The sequence below is a fragment of the Paramisgurnus dabryanus genome, chromosome 3, assembly GCF_030506205.2.
Source record: "Paramisgurnus dabryanus chromosome 3, PD_genome_1.1, whole genome shotgun sequence".
NCBI classification, from domain to species: Eukaryota; Metazoa; Chordata; class Actinopteri; order Cypriniformes; family Cobitidae; genus Paramisgurnus; species Paramisgurnus dabryanus.
Window position 1 is genome coordinate 15453411 of NC_133339.1, and position 16727 is coordinate 15470137.

Sequence of the window (16727 nt, forward strand, 5' to 3'; positions counted from 1 at the left end):
ATTACGAGCTAAGATTAGCAGTTACATTTTTTATAGTTCATGAATGCAACAAAAATATATCACATGAACATTTAATTAAACTCTTTACGCTGCAAAAAATTATTTTCAAGAAAACATTTTCTTAGTATTTTTGCTTTGTTTTCAGTAAAAATATCAAAACATTCTTAAATTAAGATGCTTTTTCTTAATGAGGAAAATGACCCAAGAAAATAAGTCTAGTTTTTACACCAAAGATATCAAATTTAAGTGATTTTGTGCATAAAACAAGCAAAAAAATCTGCTGATGGAGTAAGCTAATTTTTCTTGAATTTAGTGTTTAAGAAAAATGTTCAAGATTTTTTGCTTACCCCATTAGCAGATTTTTTTTAGTTGTTTTATGCACAAAATCACTTAATTGCATCATCAAAAAAATGCTTCTTAATTTAAGAATTTTTAAATATTTTTACTGAAAACAAGACAAAAATACTAAGAATTTTTGTTCTTGAAAGTCATTTTTTGCAGTGTAAAAAGGCACAATCTCTGTCCAATTTGGGACATTTACAACAACAAACTAAGAAAAAAACTACCCTTTCTTTCAATAAAATAAAAAAAATTATGATGAAAATCAAGCTTATGATGGCAACAGTCAAAGTCTTTAGTGTTTCAGCTGCTGCTGGCAAAGGTTTTGTTTGTCCAATCCATTTTCCAAATACAAAATATTTCTAAACCCACGATTTGCGTCCGATAGCAGTCACAACGTCTTCTGTCTCTTTTGCTGTGTTTTTGCGACTTTGTTTCAGCATTGCATTCACTTGCTGACACTAGCACACGAAAATAAAAAAAAATGCACGCTTTGGTGGAAATGCTTGGATGGACGTTACATCAAAGAATGAGGACACAGAGAGTGTCAAAATAAAAGTACCTCATATTGATATTTTATGTTTGGCATCAACGCATCGTATCGTTAGAAATTTAATCGATGCATCTATCAATATCGCTGTATTGTTACACCCCTAACACATACACTGATACACTTACATGCAGATTTGAGGTGTGTTTCTGTACTGATGATGATGTGTTTGTGTGTTTAGGTGAAGCCTCTTCTCCAGGTCAGCAGACAGGAGGAGGAGATGCAGGCCAAAGATGAAGAACTTAACAAAGTCAAAGAGAAACAGCAGGTGGCTGAACTACAGCTGAAGGAGCTGGAGGTCAAACAACAACAGGTGCGAAACACACACACACACACAATATATATATATACCTACACAATCACATTCAACAGATTGTGTGATGTGTTGAAGCGGTTGCTGACTCCATTACATCTACAGTTTGTTCTGTGTGGGCTTTTCTCTTTATGAAATGATCTTTGTTGAGATGTTTTGTGGCATGTTGACGTGTTACAGCTGAACGCAGAGAAGTTAGCGCTGCAGGAGCAGCTGCAGGCAGAGATGGACCTCTGCGCAGAGGCCGATGAGATGAGAAACCGTCTCGTGGCCAAGAAACAAGAGCTGGAGGAGATCCTTCATGACCTGGAGGCTCGTGTGGAGGAGGAGGAGGAGAGAGCCAATCATCTGATGACCGAGAAGAAGAAGATGCAGCAGAATATTTCTGTAAGGAGATCACGCGCACAGTCAAAAATGAATTTGAATTAGAAGATAGTTTGCATCTTTTGAGAAATTACGTGTGTTTCGGTCCAACAGGATCTGGAGCAGCAGCTGGATGAAGAAGAAGCGGCCCGACAGAAACTGCAGCTGGAGAAAGTCACCATGGAGGCCAAGCTGAAGAAAACCGAAGAGGAGGTGATGCTTTTCGAGGACCAGAACAACAAACTGTCTAAGGTCTGTCTGCAGAGATACGTGTCTTGTGTTTCATGCCATGAGAAATGAATGAAGGTGGGTTTTCTGATCAAGCGTTTTTGTGGTGTTTCTACAGGAGAAGAAACTTCTAGAAGAAAGAATCTCAGAGTTCACCACCAACCTGGCCGAGGAGGAGGAGAAGTCCAAGAGCCTGCAGAAACTGAAGAACAAACACGAAGCCATGATCACAGACCTGGAAGGTAAGAGTCTGATATTTATTGTGATTGTTCCATTGGTTGAACCTGGCAGGTGCTGTATGTCGTTTAATCCTGTGTGCTCTTTCAGACCGTTTGAGACGTGAGGAGAAACAGAGACAGGAGCTGGAGAAGAACCGCAGGAAGCTGGAGGGCGACTCCACAGAACTCACGGATCAGATCGCAGAGCTACAGGCGCAGATCGCTGAACTCAGAGCGCAGCTTGCCAAGAAAGAGGAGGAGCTTCAGGAGGCGTTGGCCAGGTGTGACATCATATACATGATGCTGTAGTTCATAATCGATCTGCCCGTCTGATATTTAAGAAGGTAATATAATATGTCAGCCATAGTAATGAAGTTTCTCTCTCTCATCAGGATGGAAGAGGAAGCCGCTCAGAAGAATCTGGCTCAGAAGAAGATTCGTGAACTTGAGGCTCAGCTCAGTGAACTTCAGGAAGATCTGGAGCTGGAGAGAGCGGCTCGTGCCAAAGCCGAGAAACACCGCAGGGATCTGGGCGAGGAGCTGGAGGCGCTTAAGACCGAGCTGGAGGACACGCTGGACTCTACTGCAGCTCAACAGGAGCTCAGGTAAACACAACACACCTGAGCCGAGCCGTCGGTCAGATGTTCACACACCACAGAATCACTTTTTTGAACAATATCGAGAGATTCATTTTTAATTCAGTGAATCTTTTGCAATATAAAACTACTGAAGTTTTTGAGACAGGTGCTCGATCACAAAAACACTAAATCATAAAAAAACAAAGAACGGCACACTGCTGCTATGGCTCTCAATATTTATTATTTAAAAGACAACGTATCGACCAAAAAGGTCTTTTTGTAAGGAAAATTACATTGTTGTGTATGTCATCACAGGACAAAGCGTGAGACAGAGGTGGCCCAGCTGAAGAAGACTCTGGAAGATGAAGCTAAAGTTCACGAGCAGCTGGTGGTTGAGATGAGACAGAAACACGGGCAAGCCTTCGATGAGCTCAATGAACAACTGGAGCAGGTCAAGAGGGTAAGATAAACACACACATAATCACAATTACACACACACACACACACGCACACACACACACACACACACACACACACACACACACACACACACACACACACACACACACATTCTGGTTTCCATGTTTTTTGGGGACATTCCATAGACGTAATGCATTTTATTCTGTACAAACTGTATATTCTATTCCCCTTACCTGCCCCATTCCCTAACCCCAACCATCACAGGAAACTGTCTGATACCTTTTCAAGAAACATCATTCTGTTTGATTTATTAGCTTGTTTCCTCATGGGGACATCAAAATGTCCCCACAAGGTGACAAAAATACTGGTATTCCTATCTTTGTGGGGACAATTGGTCCCCCCAACGTGATAATTACCCGGCCGCACGCACGCACGCACGCACGCACACACACACACACACACATTAAAGAGTATTTAATAGGGCTGGGAAAAGATTAATCATGATTAATTGCATACAAAATAAGTTATTTTTTGCATAATATATGTGTGTAATTATTGTGTATATTTAACCACACACACATACAGATTTTTTATTTATATATAATTTTTTTATTTATATATATATATAATATAAAAATATGAATATATATATATATATATACAAATGTAAATGTTCCTTAAATCTCTTTTATTTTGTATGCGATTAATCGCGATTAATCTTTTCCCAGACGTAGTATTTAAGAATATAGTGTTAATTTTGTCACCTATTTTTAATTTAGTCTTAGTCTTGTGCCAAATGTCCTTGTTAGTTTTAGTCATATTCAGTCATTCACATATCTTTTTATTTGTCAAGTTTTAGTCGAATAAAAGTCTCATCATTTTAGTCTAGTTTTAGTCAAAAGAAAACTCAATATATCTTAGTCAAGTTTTAGTTAAAACATTTTTGTCTTTTTTAAAATAAATTATTTCTGATAACCATTTCAGTCAAATAGTGTTTCACACATCTCTCATATTGGTTAAATGTCATCAACAAAATACACTTGTTGAATGATTTTTGTTGAATGCAACTTTGTGAAACGTGTCTGTTTTACTGATTTAAGAGACACATTCACAAATGATCTCAGCGCTCGTGTTCGGGTGTTGTGTTCTTGCTCGATGTAGTTTTGTGTTCCAACCACACAGTGGATATTCTATCTCTAGTAGAGACAACTGTAGATGAAAATGAAGAGAGATTTTATCTTAGTTTTTATTTTATGCAAAACATTTTAGACTTGTCTTTTTTTGTCAACAATAATGCATGTTCATGCGTGTTTAGTTTTAGTCAGCGTTTTTTGACATCTGTGCAGTCTCGTCATCGTCTCGTCTTAGTCATGGAAAAAAGGTCATTGACGAACATATTTGGTCTCGTCTCGTCTGATGAAATTAACACTATAAGTGTGTATGTATATAAAGTTTAAATTGTGTTTGTGTTCAGAATAAAGTCTCAGTGGAGAAGACCAAGCAAGCTCTGGAGTCTGAGAGGAACGAGCTGCAGATTGAACTGAAGACGCTCATGCAGGGTAAAACTGAATCTGAATATCGCAGGAAAAAAGCTGAGACACAACTGCAAGAGCTGCAGGTTAAACACGCTGAGAGTGAACGACAGAGACTGGAACTGGCTGACAGAGTCGCTAAGATGCAGGTTGAACCATTCATACATGATCATAATCATCATAATATTTATAGAAAAGACTTGATTATGGATCTGTAATGAAGATCTGATCTTCTCATCTCTCCTCAGAGTGAACTTGATAACGTCAGTGGTCTGCTGAATGAAGTTGAAGGGAAATCCATCAAAGCCACAAAGGATTATTCTGCTGTCGAGTCTCAGCTGCAGGACGTACAGGTATGAGGAGGTTTCTCTTGCGTTATGTGACGTCTGAATGAAAGCTGTCTCTAACTCTCCATGCTGTCTGTGTCTCACAGGAAGTTCTGCAGGAGGAGACGCGACAGAAACTGTCTCTGAACACCCGTCTGCGACAGATGGAGGATGAGCATCACAGTCTGAAGGAGCAGCTGGAGGAGGAAGAGGAGGCCAAGAGGAACCTGGAGAAACAGATGAGCACCTTACAGACTCAGGTACAGATCTCATTTTCTGTTTGGGTCGATGTTATTTGAAGGTAGATGCTAATGGAGGCAAGATCGGTGTCAGATTTTAAAAGTAAGAGGAGAACTTATCTACATTTACCTTCATGATGCAATAATGATTAATCCTTGATTCTCCTGCAGCTGGTTGAGATGAAGAAGAAGATGGAACATGAGGTTGGTTTTCTGGAGAACGCTGAGGAATCTAGGAAACGTCTGCAGAGAGATCTGGAGGGCGTCACACTGCGTCTGGAGGAGAGGAATGCGGCATACGACAAACTGGACAAGACCAAGACCCGTCTGCAGCAGGAGCTGGACGACATGGTCGTTGACCAGGACCACCTTAGACAGATCGTCTCCAATCTGGAGAAGAAGCAGAAGAAGTTTGACCAGGTTAGGACTCAACTCAATCAAATTTCCAAGCAAAGTTCTTTTCCCGACAATCTCTTTGAGTAAGTTCTGTTTGTTTTGTAGATGCTTGCAGAGGAGAAGACCATCTCCGCTCGGTACGCCGAGGAACGCGACCGCGCCGAGGCCGAAGCTCGTGAGAAAGAGACTCGCGCGCTGGCGCTCGCCCGAGAGCTGGAGACGCTGACGGACATAAAGGATGAACTGGACCGGACCAACAAACTGCTTCGTGCTGAGATGGAAGACCTGGTGTCCTCCAAAGATGACGTGGGCAAGAGTGTAAGACACCTCAGAGTCTTCAGAAGAAGCACCAGTGTTGGCTTCATCATCTCCTCTGAAGTAACCTCACGGTTCCTCTCCGTTCTCAGGTGCACGAGCTGGAGAAATCCAAGCGTGGTATGGAGCAGCAGCTGGAGGAGATGAGGACTCAGCTGGAGGAGCTGGAAGATGAGCTGCAGGCGACCGAAGATGCCAAACTGCGTCTGGAGGTCAACATGCAGGCCATGAAGGCTCAGTACGAGAGAGACCTGCTGGGCCGAGATGAGCTGGGAGAGGAGAAGAAGAGACAGCTGCTCAAACAGGTACGAGAAAAAACTCTGTGTCAGAAAAGCTTCTCTTGAAAGTCAGGCACCTCGTATTAATTATTTGTCATCAGGTTCGTGAGATGGAGCTGGAGCTGGAGGACGAGCGCAAACAGCGTGCGGTCGCCATGGCGGCACGTAAGAAGATGGAGCTGGACCTGAAAGATCTCGAGGCGGCCATTGAACAGGCCAACAAGGGCCGTGATGAAGCCCTCAAGCAGCTGAAGAAAGTGCAGGTAACATTACATCAGCGGCGATGAGATAACTTGAAAAATGTGAAGGTTCGTGACCTAAACTTGTTCTTCTCTGATCGTTCAGGCTCAGATGAAGGATCTACTTAGGGAACTGGAGGACACCCGTCAGTCCAGAGATGAGATTCTGGCTCAGAGCAAAGAGAACGAGAAGAAGATAAAGAGCATGGAAGCAGAGATGATCCAAATGCAGGAGGTTTGTGTTTTTCTCGGTTCTCTCGCATAAATCCAGATCTGGGTCTCAACTGGGTTTACTGACTCTGTCTCTGTCTGCAGGAACTGGCGGCTGCAGAGCGAGCCAAGAGACAAGCGCAACAAGAGAGGGATGAACTTCAGGATGAGATGAACAATCTGATGTCCAAAGGGTGAGACGCGAACCCCTGCAGTATGGTGTGTGAGGCACCGTCAATCACAAAATAAACCAAAATCACTTCATGTGTTTGTTTGCGCCATCAGGGCTCTGGGCTCAGAAGAGAGGAGGCGTCTGGAGGCTCGTATCGGTCAGCTGGAGGAGGAGTTAGAGGAGGAGCAGAATAACACGGAGCTCGTGAACGACCGTCTGAAGAGAGCTCTACTGCAGGTCAGACACAAACACTTTATCAGACTTTATCCTCTCAAAAATACTACAATACAGTCCCTGACAGTAGCCGTCTTTCTCTGTAGGTGGATCAGATAAACGTGGAGCTGACGGCCGAGCGCAGTATCTCCCAGCGTCTGGAGGGGGCGCGCGCACAGATGGAGCGTCAGAACAAGGACATGAAACTCAAACTCACCGAGCTGGAGGGAGCCGTTAAGAGCAAATACAAGGCCTCTATCGCCGCCCTGGAGGCCAAGATCATGCAGCTGGAGGAGCAACTGGACGTTGAGACCAGGTGAGAGCTCGACTGGATGCAGTAAACTGGTGCTCGACCAATATAGCGGTTTTAATGGCAAATGTCGATATTGAGAGATAAGCATGGGTGATATAACACAAATGTATTTACGGTAAATGAGAGATTCACAGAAAATTGGGGGTTATGGCGTAGTGGATGAGACACACGCCTTTGGAGTGAGAGACCCGGGTTTAAATCCACTGTGACACACCATTGTGTCCCTCTGAGCAAGACACTTAACCCCGAGTTGCTCCAGAGGTGTGCGACCTTTGACATATATAGAAATTGTAAGTCGCTTTGGATAAAAGAGTCAGCTAAATAAATAATAAGTAAAATTGGTGAAACGAATGAAACGTTTATTGTGCACAAGTTTTCTAAATGAATTAAAGTGAATCCTGTGAAGTTGATAATTTTATCACTTAAAACTCATTTAGCAGCATCATAATAGCATATTTAAAAGTTTTTCCTGTGTCCTCATTTAGTATTCGCAGATCTATGAATATGCAATCAGTTCCCGCCACTATTAAATTGCACTATATTTATGAATATGCAAATTAGTAACCACCTCCACTCTTTCGCACCACCTCAGACCATAGATATATATGTAAATAGATGATACATTCGGTAGTTTTAAGTACTTGGAAAACATTTACAAGACATTTAGACAAATTAAACTAAATACGTTTAAGTGCAGTTTTCTTTAGTTTGACACCTCATGGTACCATTTAAATATGGTTGAGTGTTGTTGTTTGTAATACAACGTAAAAAGTCACATTAAAAAGTGAAGATGGTTAATCAGGAACAATTATTTTAATTGAATTGAAAAGATTGATCAGCCGATGCCCATACAAAAATATATAGACAGTATGTCGAGCTTCAAGTTTATTTTATTTATTTAGTGCTTTTTGTTAGGGATGCACCGATAGGATTTTTTTGGGGCCGATACCGATTTAAACAGACAACCTCTGGCCGATACCGATATTAAAGCAACACTATGTAGTTTTTTAACCTTTAAATAATGTCTCTAAAATTATTTCAGTGATAGAACAACTTTTAACTGGACAAATTGTACTGTTGCTGCAACCTGAGCAGCCTCCTAGCTGCTACAAGCACACTCTGAAAGTGGTGGTGGAGGGTAGAAAACACAGCCCCGCCCCTCCCCCTGCCTGCAGAAGAGTGTCTGATACCAGGCACTGTTGCGCTTTTCAACCACATGGGGGAGCTGTAAGTCATTTTTACATGGAAACTACATAGTGTTGCTTTAAACACTTGTGTACAATACTATACAGTTTGTCTATTAGCTAGTTTATTTCTGCATCAAATTATTTTTCCTGAACATGGATTGGATCTAATTAACATTCAACTGACCAACATAATAAGAGAGGCACAAATTAAGCTAAAACAAATATAATAAGACAGCATGACAACCTTCAAAGGTGGTTTTTACTATTCAGCATTTATTTTATTAATAACATTAACTCATTTTTTTTTTTACATATAATGGATTTCTTTATGCAGTTATTTAATAATCAATTTGTATCGGCCTTTCTCGTGCTATTGCCGATATGCCGATGGTTTTAAATTCATCAAAAATCGGCCGATAAATATCGGCGGCCGATACATCGGTGCATCACTACTTTTTGTACAATGTTGCATTGTTTCAAAGCAGTTTTACCAGGAAAATGTTCTTCTATAAATATATAAACATACAAATATATCGAATGAAAGGACAGACCCTCTGCTTTCAAACAAACAATAAACAAACAAACAAAACAGGATTTTTTCATCCTATCTATATTTTTTTCTCTGCGTACAAACTTTTGAATATGGGTATTTTTTCTTTAAAAAAATTTTTTTTGCAAAAGCTGAAATAATTGTATTTTTGTGAAGGAATTTAGTTAGAGATCAGATTCAGAACGATTATCAAAACATACACGGAGTTTAAAATTAGTAAATAACGTTTTGCCTTCAGTTTTTTATAAATGAGAAAAGTGGGATAATCATGGTATTACAGATTAACATAAAAAGTAATCTTTTTTATGCAAATGTTTTCTCTAAATTTGACAAAATAAAAGTATTATAAAAGCACTATAAACTTTTTATGCACTATATTCAAAGTTTTCTTAATACACTAAATAACTTTGTGAAGAACTAACGCGTATATAAAGCTATTTAAGTTAAGAAAAACAAGGTATCGGTTTGGGGTCGGTAATGGAAAAAATGGTATCGGTCCATCCCTAATAATTATTATATAAAAATAAAATAATATATGGTATTATTGCAAATATACGTGCCTATCACTGCTGTTTAGCTCATGTGTTAAGTATAATTGCTGTGTAAGCTGATCCTGGATCTGTTTAATAGAGAGAGACAGCAGGCATCAAAGATGGTGCGTCGTGCGGAGAAGAAGTTAAAGGAGGTGATTCTGCAGGTGGATGACGAGAGACGCAGCTCAGAGCAATTTAAAGACCAGGTTAGAAACGCTTTATTACAGGTTAAGCTTATGTGATTGGCTCAACCGTTCCTTTAACTTTGGGTTTTGATCGGCTACAGGCTGATAAGTTGAACAGCCGCATGAAGCAGCTGAAGCGACAGCTGGAGGAGGCGGAGGAAGAGGCGCAGCGGGCCAACGCCAACCGCAGGAAACTGCAGAGAGAGCTGGAGGACGCCACCGAATCAGCCGATGCCATGAACCGTGAGGTCAGCAGTCTGAAGAGTAAACTCAGGTATGAAACCATGGCATTTGATTCATTATATACACATCTTTAAACACATGTTATAAAGGAGCAGTTTTGCTTTTTTGTTACAGATTTATAATATGAAAGTCTGGCATAAAAAGACGTTGAAGATTAAACTTTAAGGGCCTTTCACATTATAACAATAACGATAAAAAATTATATATAAAAAAAAAAGAAGTTCGCACCACAACTATAACAATAAAGATACAAGGAACGATGTCTTGGGATCACTTGCAAAGCTATTTTTTTTCCAAGTGATGGACGATAAACCATTGACAGCCAATCAAATATTTTTGACTATAAAGTGCACGCTCATTTGAAAAGACATTGTGGAGGAAATATGCAATATTACTTATGCAATTGAAGGTAAATGATTTGCGTGAGTACTGTGCCTCGCGAGCGAATTAGCATGAAGTTATCGTTTGGTGGTGTGGACACTAATACAGTTATCGTTATAGTTAACGTATAGTTATCATACTAAATAGATATTAAGGGCCAAGTACTTGTAATTTATTTTATCTTAGTTTTGTTTTAAATTAATTAAATTTTTTCCTTATTTTCTTCATATGTATTTTAATTTATTTACTCCTCATTTTGCTCAATTGTTTAGTATAAATAAGCTAAATGTGTGATATTTGTGTGTTTAGGCGTGGAGATCTTCCTTTCGTCCGTCGTATCGTCAGTCGTTCTGGACTCGAGAGTGATGAAGACCAAGGGGAGGCCAAGAGTGAAACCCCTGAACCCAAACCAGAGTAAAGGAGCTCATCCACCCCACAAACACACACATAAACATCATGGACACAAACTCAGAGATGCATTTGTTTTTGTCTTTTTTTATTATTTCAATTTAGTGCCATAGTGTATTAAACACAGACAAACACATACAGCGGTTCTCTCGACAATCAATATTCACAATATAACTTCACTGAAACTGAGGACCAAATTTGTGTTTTCATGTCTTGGGAATGATAACAGGGAATGATGTTTTTTATAAAGAGACATCCCATCGATGACAGTCCTGATTCTGAATCTTATTTTTCTAACTGACGTAAAAGGATGTGTACAAATATGGTTTGAAAAAGTGAAGAAAACTTATTTGAAGGGGACCAAAGCAACGTTGCTTTCTACTAAACTGTATTTTATTCAGAAGGTTTTATAATGGTATAAGGATGAACATACTCTACTATAGCTCGCTCTCTCTTTTTTCTCTCTCTCTTCTGCTGGTCGATATGATAATAATATCTCACAGTTATGCTTATGGGCTTCACACACAATAAGACATTTAGTAAACATTTAGTAAAGCAGCACAGATAGTTTTATTACAGATAACGTGTTTGTCTCTTTGTTCTGAGTAATAAAATGGATGTAGTTTTACAGCACTGGTGAAAAGGATTGAAGGAATAAAGACTCATGTAGACGCGGCACTATGCACTATAGCCTTAAAAAATGATTGCTGTTCTTAAACGCGTTTCCTACGAAAATTAACCATGTGTTTTTTTATAGTAAATGTGTAGTAAACACTTTTTTTGTTTCAATTACCACTGGTTTTACTACGGTAACCATGATTTATTTGCGTTGACCTTTAGTAAAACCATGGTTAATTTTCGTAAGGGCCAGTTTTGTACTTTAAGGATCTTTTATGTTTATGAAGGGTGAAGGGCTCCAGCTTTTCTTTTTAAACACACACACACACTGTAAACTCTGAACACATCTTTGGGGTCACTTGAGTAAAGTCTTCATGGCTACCTCTCAGGTCATTACGTTTAACATCATAAGTGATCATCCAGAAGATTAAATGTAAGGGATTGATGTTCTTAAAATGTGCTCAGTTTCTGCTCTTCTGTAAGGAAGTGAGAGAGATGTACTCTTATAATGTCTCTCATACAAACTTCATGTTATTTTCTCTTACTGCAGCTCATTATTGATATCTGGAGATTTGTCATAAATTGATGGTATAATTGCAATAAAATGGCTTTTTAAAAACTCATGACTTTGTTCTGGTCTTTAAGAAATGTGGTTTGGATGACTTAGTCTGCCTGTTTTTCTAGAGATTAATAAACGGCTCTGATGGTAGTATCTTTGCATTACACCATGGTATGTCATTTTCAAATAATGCCCGTCAACATTGCATTTTATTATTATTGTTATGTTTAGTGTGTTTTTTATATGAACATTAAAAAAATGCATTGGTCTCGAGGACTCGGTCTGAAATTACGAGCCCTTCTCCTCCCACTGTGGTCCAAGACCGAGTCTTTCTCAGGAGACGAGTCCGAGGAAGCAGAAATCGGTCTCGAGAATGGTCTTGAGTCAGAGACCGGACTTGAGTACTACATCATACTATAACTATTTACATTTGTGCCCTCTCCCAATTTCCTTATTACCTGATCATGTCTCCCTGCATAAGAAAAGATGTAATCATAAAATTATATATACAGTGAGGAAAATAAGTATTTGAACACCCTGCTTTTTAAAAAAAATCCAGAAATCACAATGTATGATTTTTTAAACTATTTATTTGTATGATAGAGCTTCAAATTAAGTACTTGAACACCTGAGAAAGTCAATGTTAATATTTGGTACAATAGCCTTTGTTTGCAATGACAGAGGTCAAACGTATCCTGTAGTTTTTCACTAGGTTTGCACACACTGCAGGAGCGATTTTGGCCCACTCCTCCACACAGATCTTCTCTAGATCAGTCAGGTTTCTGGCCTGTCGCTGAGAAACACGGAGTTTGAGCTCCCTCCAAAGATTCTCTATTGGGTTTAGGTCTGGAGACTGGCTAGGCCACGCCAGAACTTTGACATGCTTCTTACAGCGCCACTCCTTGGTTATCCTGGCTGTGTGCTTCAGGTCATTGTCATGTTGGAAGACCCAGCCTCGACCCATCTTCAGTGCGCTAACTGAGGAAGGAGGTTGTTCCCCAAAATCTTGAAATACATGGCCCGATCATCCTCTCTTTAATACAGTGCAGTCGCCCTGTCCCATGTGCAGAAAAATACCCCAAAGCATGATGCTACTACCCTTGATTCACAGTAGGGATGGTGTTTTTGGGATGGTACTCATCATTCTTCTTACTCCAAACACGTTTCACGAGTTCGCCCTTACATCTAATCTGATTGCGAAAGTAAGCATATTTTGGCGTGCTGTCCTGGGGGAGGGCTCAGGATCCGGAGTGAAGCTCGAACTCCGAATCCAGGGTATGGCCCGAACCCGGAGAACTCCCCCATCCCAAACTGGGATAGAACAGATTAGAGTGGCGAGTTGGGGTGGTGGAGGGATATCCGAAAACAATCACAATAGACTGAGGTAGGTAGGATGTCTGTATATGTAGTGTTTGGCTGATTACCAAATTAGATGCACCTGTGCTTGATTAGTTAATTATCTGATCGTGCTCCTCCCGAACCTTGTTAATAAAACATCATTTCACGAGTTCGCCCTTACATCTAATCTGATTGCGAAAGTAAGCATATTTTGGCGTGCTGTCCTGGGGGAGGGCTCAGGATCCGGAGTGAAGCTCGAACTCCGAATCCAGGGTATGGCCCGAACCCGGAGAACTCCCCAAAGGAAGCTTGATGCATAGGACAGCAGCCGGAGAGCAAAGATATTTCTGTGTTCCCCCCCAAAATATGCGTGTTGAGAAATATGCCGGCCGACCGGGAGAGCTTAGTGGTTCTTAATAGGAACTGAGGCTTGCAGCGTCGGCCTGACGAGCCCTGTGAGGGCTAGAAAAGGGGCACAAATATGATGCGCTTAAATGCTGTGGGCGAATTAGCGTGTCGGACGGAGGGCTCCTGCTGCGCCCGGAGGGAGCCAGCGGCTCTGCTGCACCGGCCAGGGGGATCCCCATCCATCGCAGAACATGGTATAGCTCAGGCGACAGACGGGGGCTCGCCCTGCGATCGAAGGGAGCCGTGGGTCTGCTGCACCGGAAGGGGAGCCCTGTCCGACGATGAATAGGCATGTAATTAAAGCGGGGTTGACGCGTCAGACGGAGGGCTCCTGCTGCGCCCGAAGGGAGCCAGCGGCTCTGCTGCACCGGGCAGGGGGATCCCAATCCATCGCAGAACATGGTATAGCTCAGGCGACAGACGGGGGGTTCGCCCTGCGACCAAAGGGAGCCGTGGGTCTGCTGCACCGGAAGGGGAGCCCTGTCCGACGCTGAATAGGCATGTGATTAAAGCGGGGTTGACCCGTCAGACGGAGGGCTCCTGCTGCGCCCGAAGGGAGCCAGCGGCTCTGCTGCACCGGGCAGGGGGATCCCCATCCATCGCAGAACATGGTATAGTTCAGGCAACAGACGGGGTGTTCGCCCTGCGACCGAAGGGAGCCGTGGGTCTGCTGCACCGGGAGGGGAGCCCTGTCTGATGCTGAATAGGCATGTAATTAAGGCGAGGTTGACGCGTCAGACGAAGGGCTCCTGCTGCACCCGAAGGGAGCCAGCGGCTCTGCTGCACCGGGCAGGGGGATCCCCATCCATCGCAGAACATGGTATAGCTCAGGCGACAGACGGGGGGTTCGCCCTGCGACCGAAGGGAGCCGTGGGTCTGCTGCACCGGAAGGGGAGCCCTGTCCGACGCTGAATAGGCATGTAATTAAAGCGGGGTTGACGCGTCAGACGGAGGGCTCCTGCTGCGCCCGAAGGGAGCCAGCGGCTCTGCTGCACCGGGCAGGGGGATCCCCATCCATCGCAGAACATGGTATAGTTCAGGCAACAGACGGGGTGTTCGCCCTGCGACCGAAGGGAGCCGTGGGTCTGCTGCACCGGGAGGGGAGCCCTGTCTGATGCTGACTAGGCATGTTATTAAGCGGGGTTGACACGTCGGACGGAGGGCTCCTGCTGCGCCTGAAGGGAGCCAGCGGCTCTGCTGCACCGGGCAGGGGGATCCCCATCCGTCGCAGAACATGGCATAGCTCAGACGACAGACGGGGGGTTCGCCCTGCGACCGAAGGGAGCCGTGGGTCTGCTGCACCAGGAGGGGAGCCCTGTCCGATGCTGAAAGATTTACAAAAATAATGGAATGATAATGAGATGAGTTGTGACTTATGTATATGAATTTATCTTTTTTGTTTTTGTTTATTGTTTATTGATTTTATCAGCATCGTTACAGGTACCCAAAGACGTTTGTCATAAGGGGACACTGAATTATTTTGCTGTTACAATGAATGTCAAAGCATATTTACTCAAGTTAAAATGCAAGATTAAAAGAAAAAGAAGAATAAAATACTTAATAAAGGTATACAAAGTCGATTTAAAATCCATAATCATTTAAAAGTCTACACATATATGGAATAGGTGATCTCCTGAATTGTTCCGTTCGGCATCTGGGGGTTGTCAGTTTAGAAGAGTTCCTCATCTGGCGTCCAGTCAGCTGCTCCCTGAGTGGTGGTAGCCAATCTCTAAAGCTAGACTTATATAGCTTCCTAGCAAAATCAAGGCACAATTGGTCTCGTCTCTCTGCTAGTGTACACAGTCCAAGAAAGGAGAGGGCATCAGAATATCCTTCGTACCTTCGTCCCAGTATGATTTTACAAACTCGTTTCTGCACTCTTTCCAACCTTTTAATTTGATAAGTGGTCAAGGAATTATGCCAAACTGGGACTGCATACTCTAACACTGGACGTACGTACCCAGTATAGATGGTAACCAGTTCTTCATCATGAACTCCAAATTTCTTTAGCCGGCGAAAAGCAAAAAGCTTTCTATTAGCTGAGGACAACATGAGGTCCACTTGACCGTCCCATTTTAAGTCATTCTGAATGGTTACTCCTAAGATCTTAACAGAGTCACAGATGTTTAGAATATTCTGATCTATAGAAAGTGGTGGCCAAGTTGGCAAATGTTTCATACGGGAGACATGTAAGACATTACATTTTTTTGAGTTGAGTTTCATCTTATGGTCCTCAACCCAGATGCCAAGGTCATTTAATGTATGCTGGAGAGTACAAGGCTGATGAACTGTCCACCTTTGGGCCATAGTCATGTCATCCACATATTTCCAGTGGTTAATTTGATCTTGAAGAGCATTGTTAATCAGTGCTAAGAAGATTATGGGTCCCAATATGGTTCCCTGGGCAACTCCACATGAAGGATACTCCCAATCAGATAAATATCCATGGTAACGCACTCTTTGACGGCGATAAGACATAAAATTACTCATCCATGGAATTAGACTAGGTCTCGCTCCAAGATCCAGGAGGCACTTTATTGCTACTGTATGGTCGACAGCATCAAAAGCTTTGGCAAAATCTGTTGTAACTAATGTGCACACTGAACCTGGTTCATCACAAGCTTTATACACAAAGTCCATCAGGCTAACTAAATTATGTGTTGTGGAATGGTTATGTCGACTACCAAACTGCATAGGATCTAAGTTTGGTGTGATGTCATTCACGATCCATTGCTCAATAAATTTTTCACAAATTTTTGACAGTTGAGATGTTAATGAGATTGGTCTTAGTTCCTCAATATTCGGAGGAGAAGATTTTGGTATGGGAACAACAATGGCCTCTTTCCATTGTGTGGGAACCACACCTTCTACAAGGGAGCTGTTAATAATGTCACAAATAGGGTTGCTGATTTCGCATGCAAACTCCTTTAATATTCTTGGGGGAATCATGTCAGGGCCAGGGGATTTGTGACAATTAAGGGAAGATAATTTTCTGTACACTTCCCATTCTGGAATGGTAGGCAAGGGTGGAGATGGAAGATAAGAAGGTAGGTCTGCATACTTAAGAGGCGGGAG

General features: G+C 42.0%; 1 protein-coding gene across 2 annotated transcripts in view; it reads left to right on the forward strand.

The window, feature by feature from the left end:
• The window catches only part of myh9b (myosin, heavy chain 9b, non-muscle), a 42363-nt gene extending 30393 nt beyond the window's left edge, over positions 1 to 11970 (forward strand). For both annotated transcript variants that reach the window (XM_065278411.2, XM_065278412.2), the window contains 21 exons: positions 1071 to 1202; positions 1383 to 1589; positions 1680 to 1817; positions 1912 to 2035; positions 2121 to 2292; positions 2404 to 2616; positions 2905 to 3049; positions 4484 to 4690; positions 4790 to 4894; positions 4975 to 5127; positions 5278 to 5526; positions 5608 to 5820; positions 5910 to 6122; positions 6197 to 6358; positions 6441 to 6569; positions 6650 to 6738; positions 6830 to 6953; positions 7037 to 7245; positions 9610 to 9718; positions 9799 to 9971; positions 10631 to 11970. In XM_065278411.2, the coding sequence (XP_065134483.1) occupies positions 1071 to 1202; positions 1383 to 1589; positions 1680 to 1817; positions 1912 to 2035; positions 2121 to 2292; positions 2404 to 2616; positions 2905 to 3049; positions 4484 to 4690; positions 4790 to 4894; positions 4975 to 5127; positions 5278 to 5526; positions 5608 to 5820; positions 5910 to 6122; positions 6197 to 6358; positions 6441 to 6569; positions 6650 to 6738; positions 6830 to 6953; positions 7037 to 7245; positions 9610 to 9718; positions 9799 to 9971; positions 10631 to 10739 (3375 nt within the window). In that variant the 3' untranslated portion in view covers positions 10740 to 11970. The remainder of the gene's footprint in view (positions 1 to 1070; positions 1203 to 1382; positions 1590 to 1679; positions 1818 to 1911; positions 2036 to 2120; positions 2293 to 2403; positions 2617 to 2904; positions 3050 to 4483; positions 4691 to 4789; positions 4895 to 4974; positions 5128 to 5277; positions 5527 to 5607; positions 5821 to 5909; positions 6123 to 6196; positions 6359 to 6440; positions 6570 to 6649; positions 6739 to 6829; positions 6954 to 7036; positions 7246 to 9609; positions 9719 to 9798; positions 9972 to 10630) is intronic.
• The last annotated feature ends 4757 nt before the right edge of the window (positions 11971 to 16727 follow it).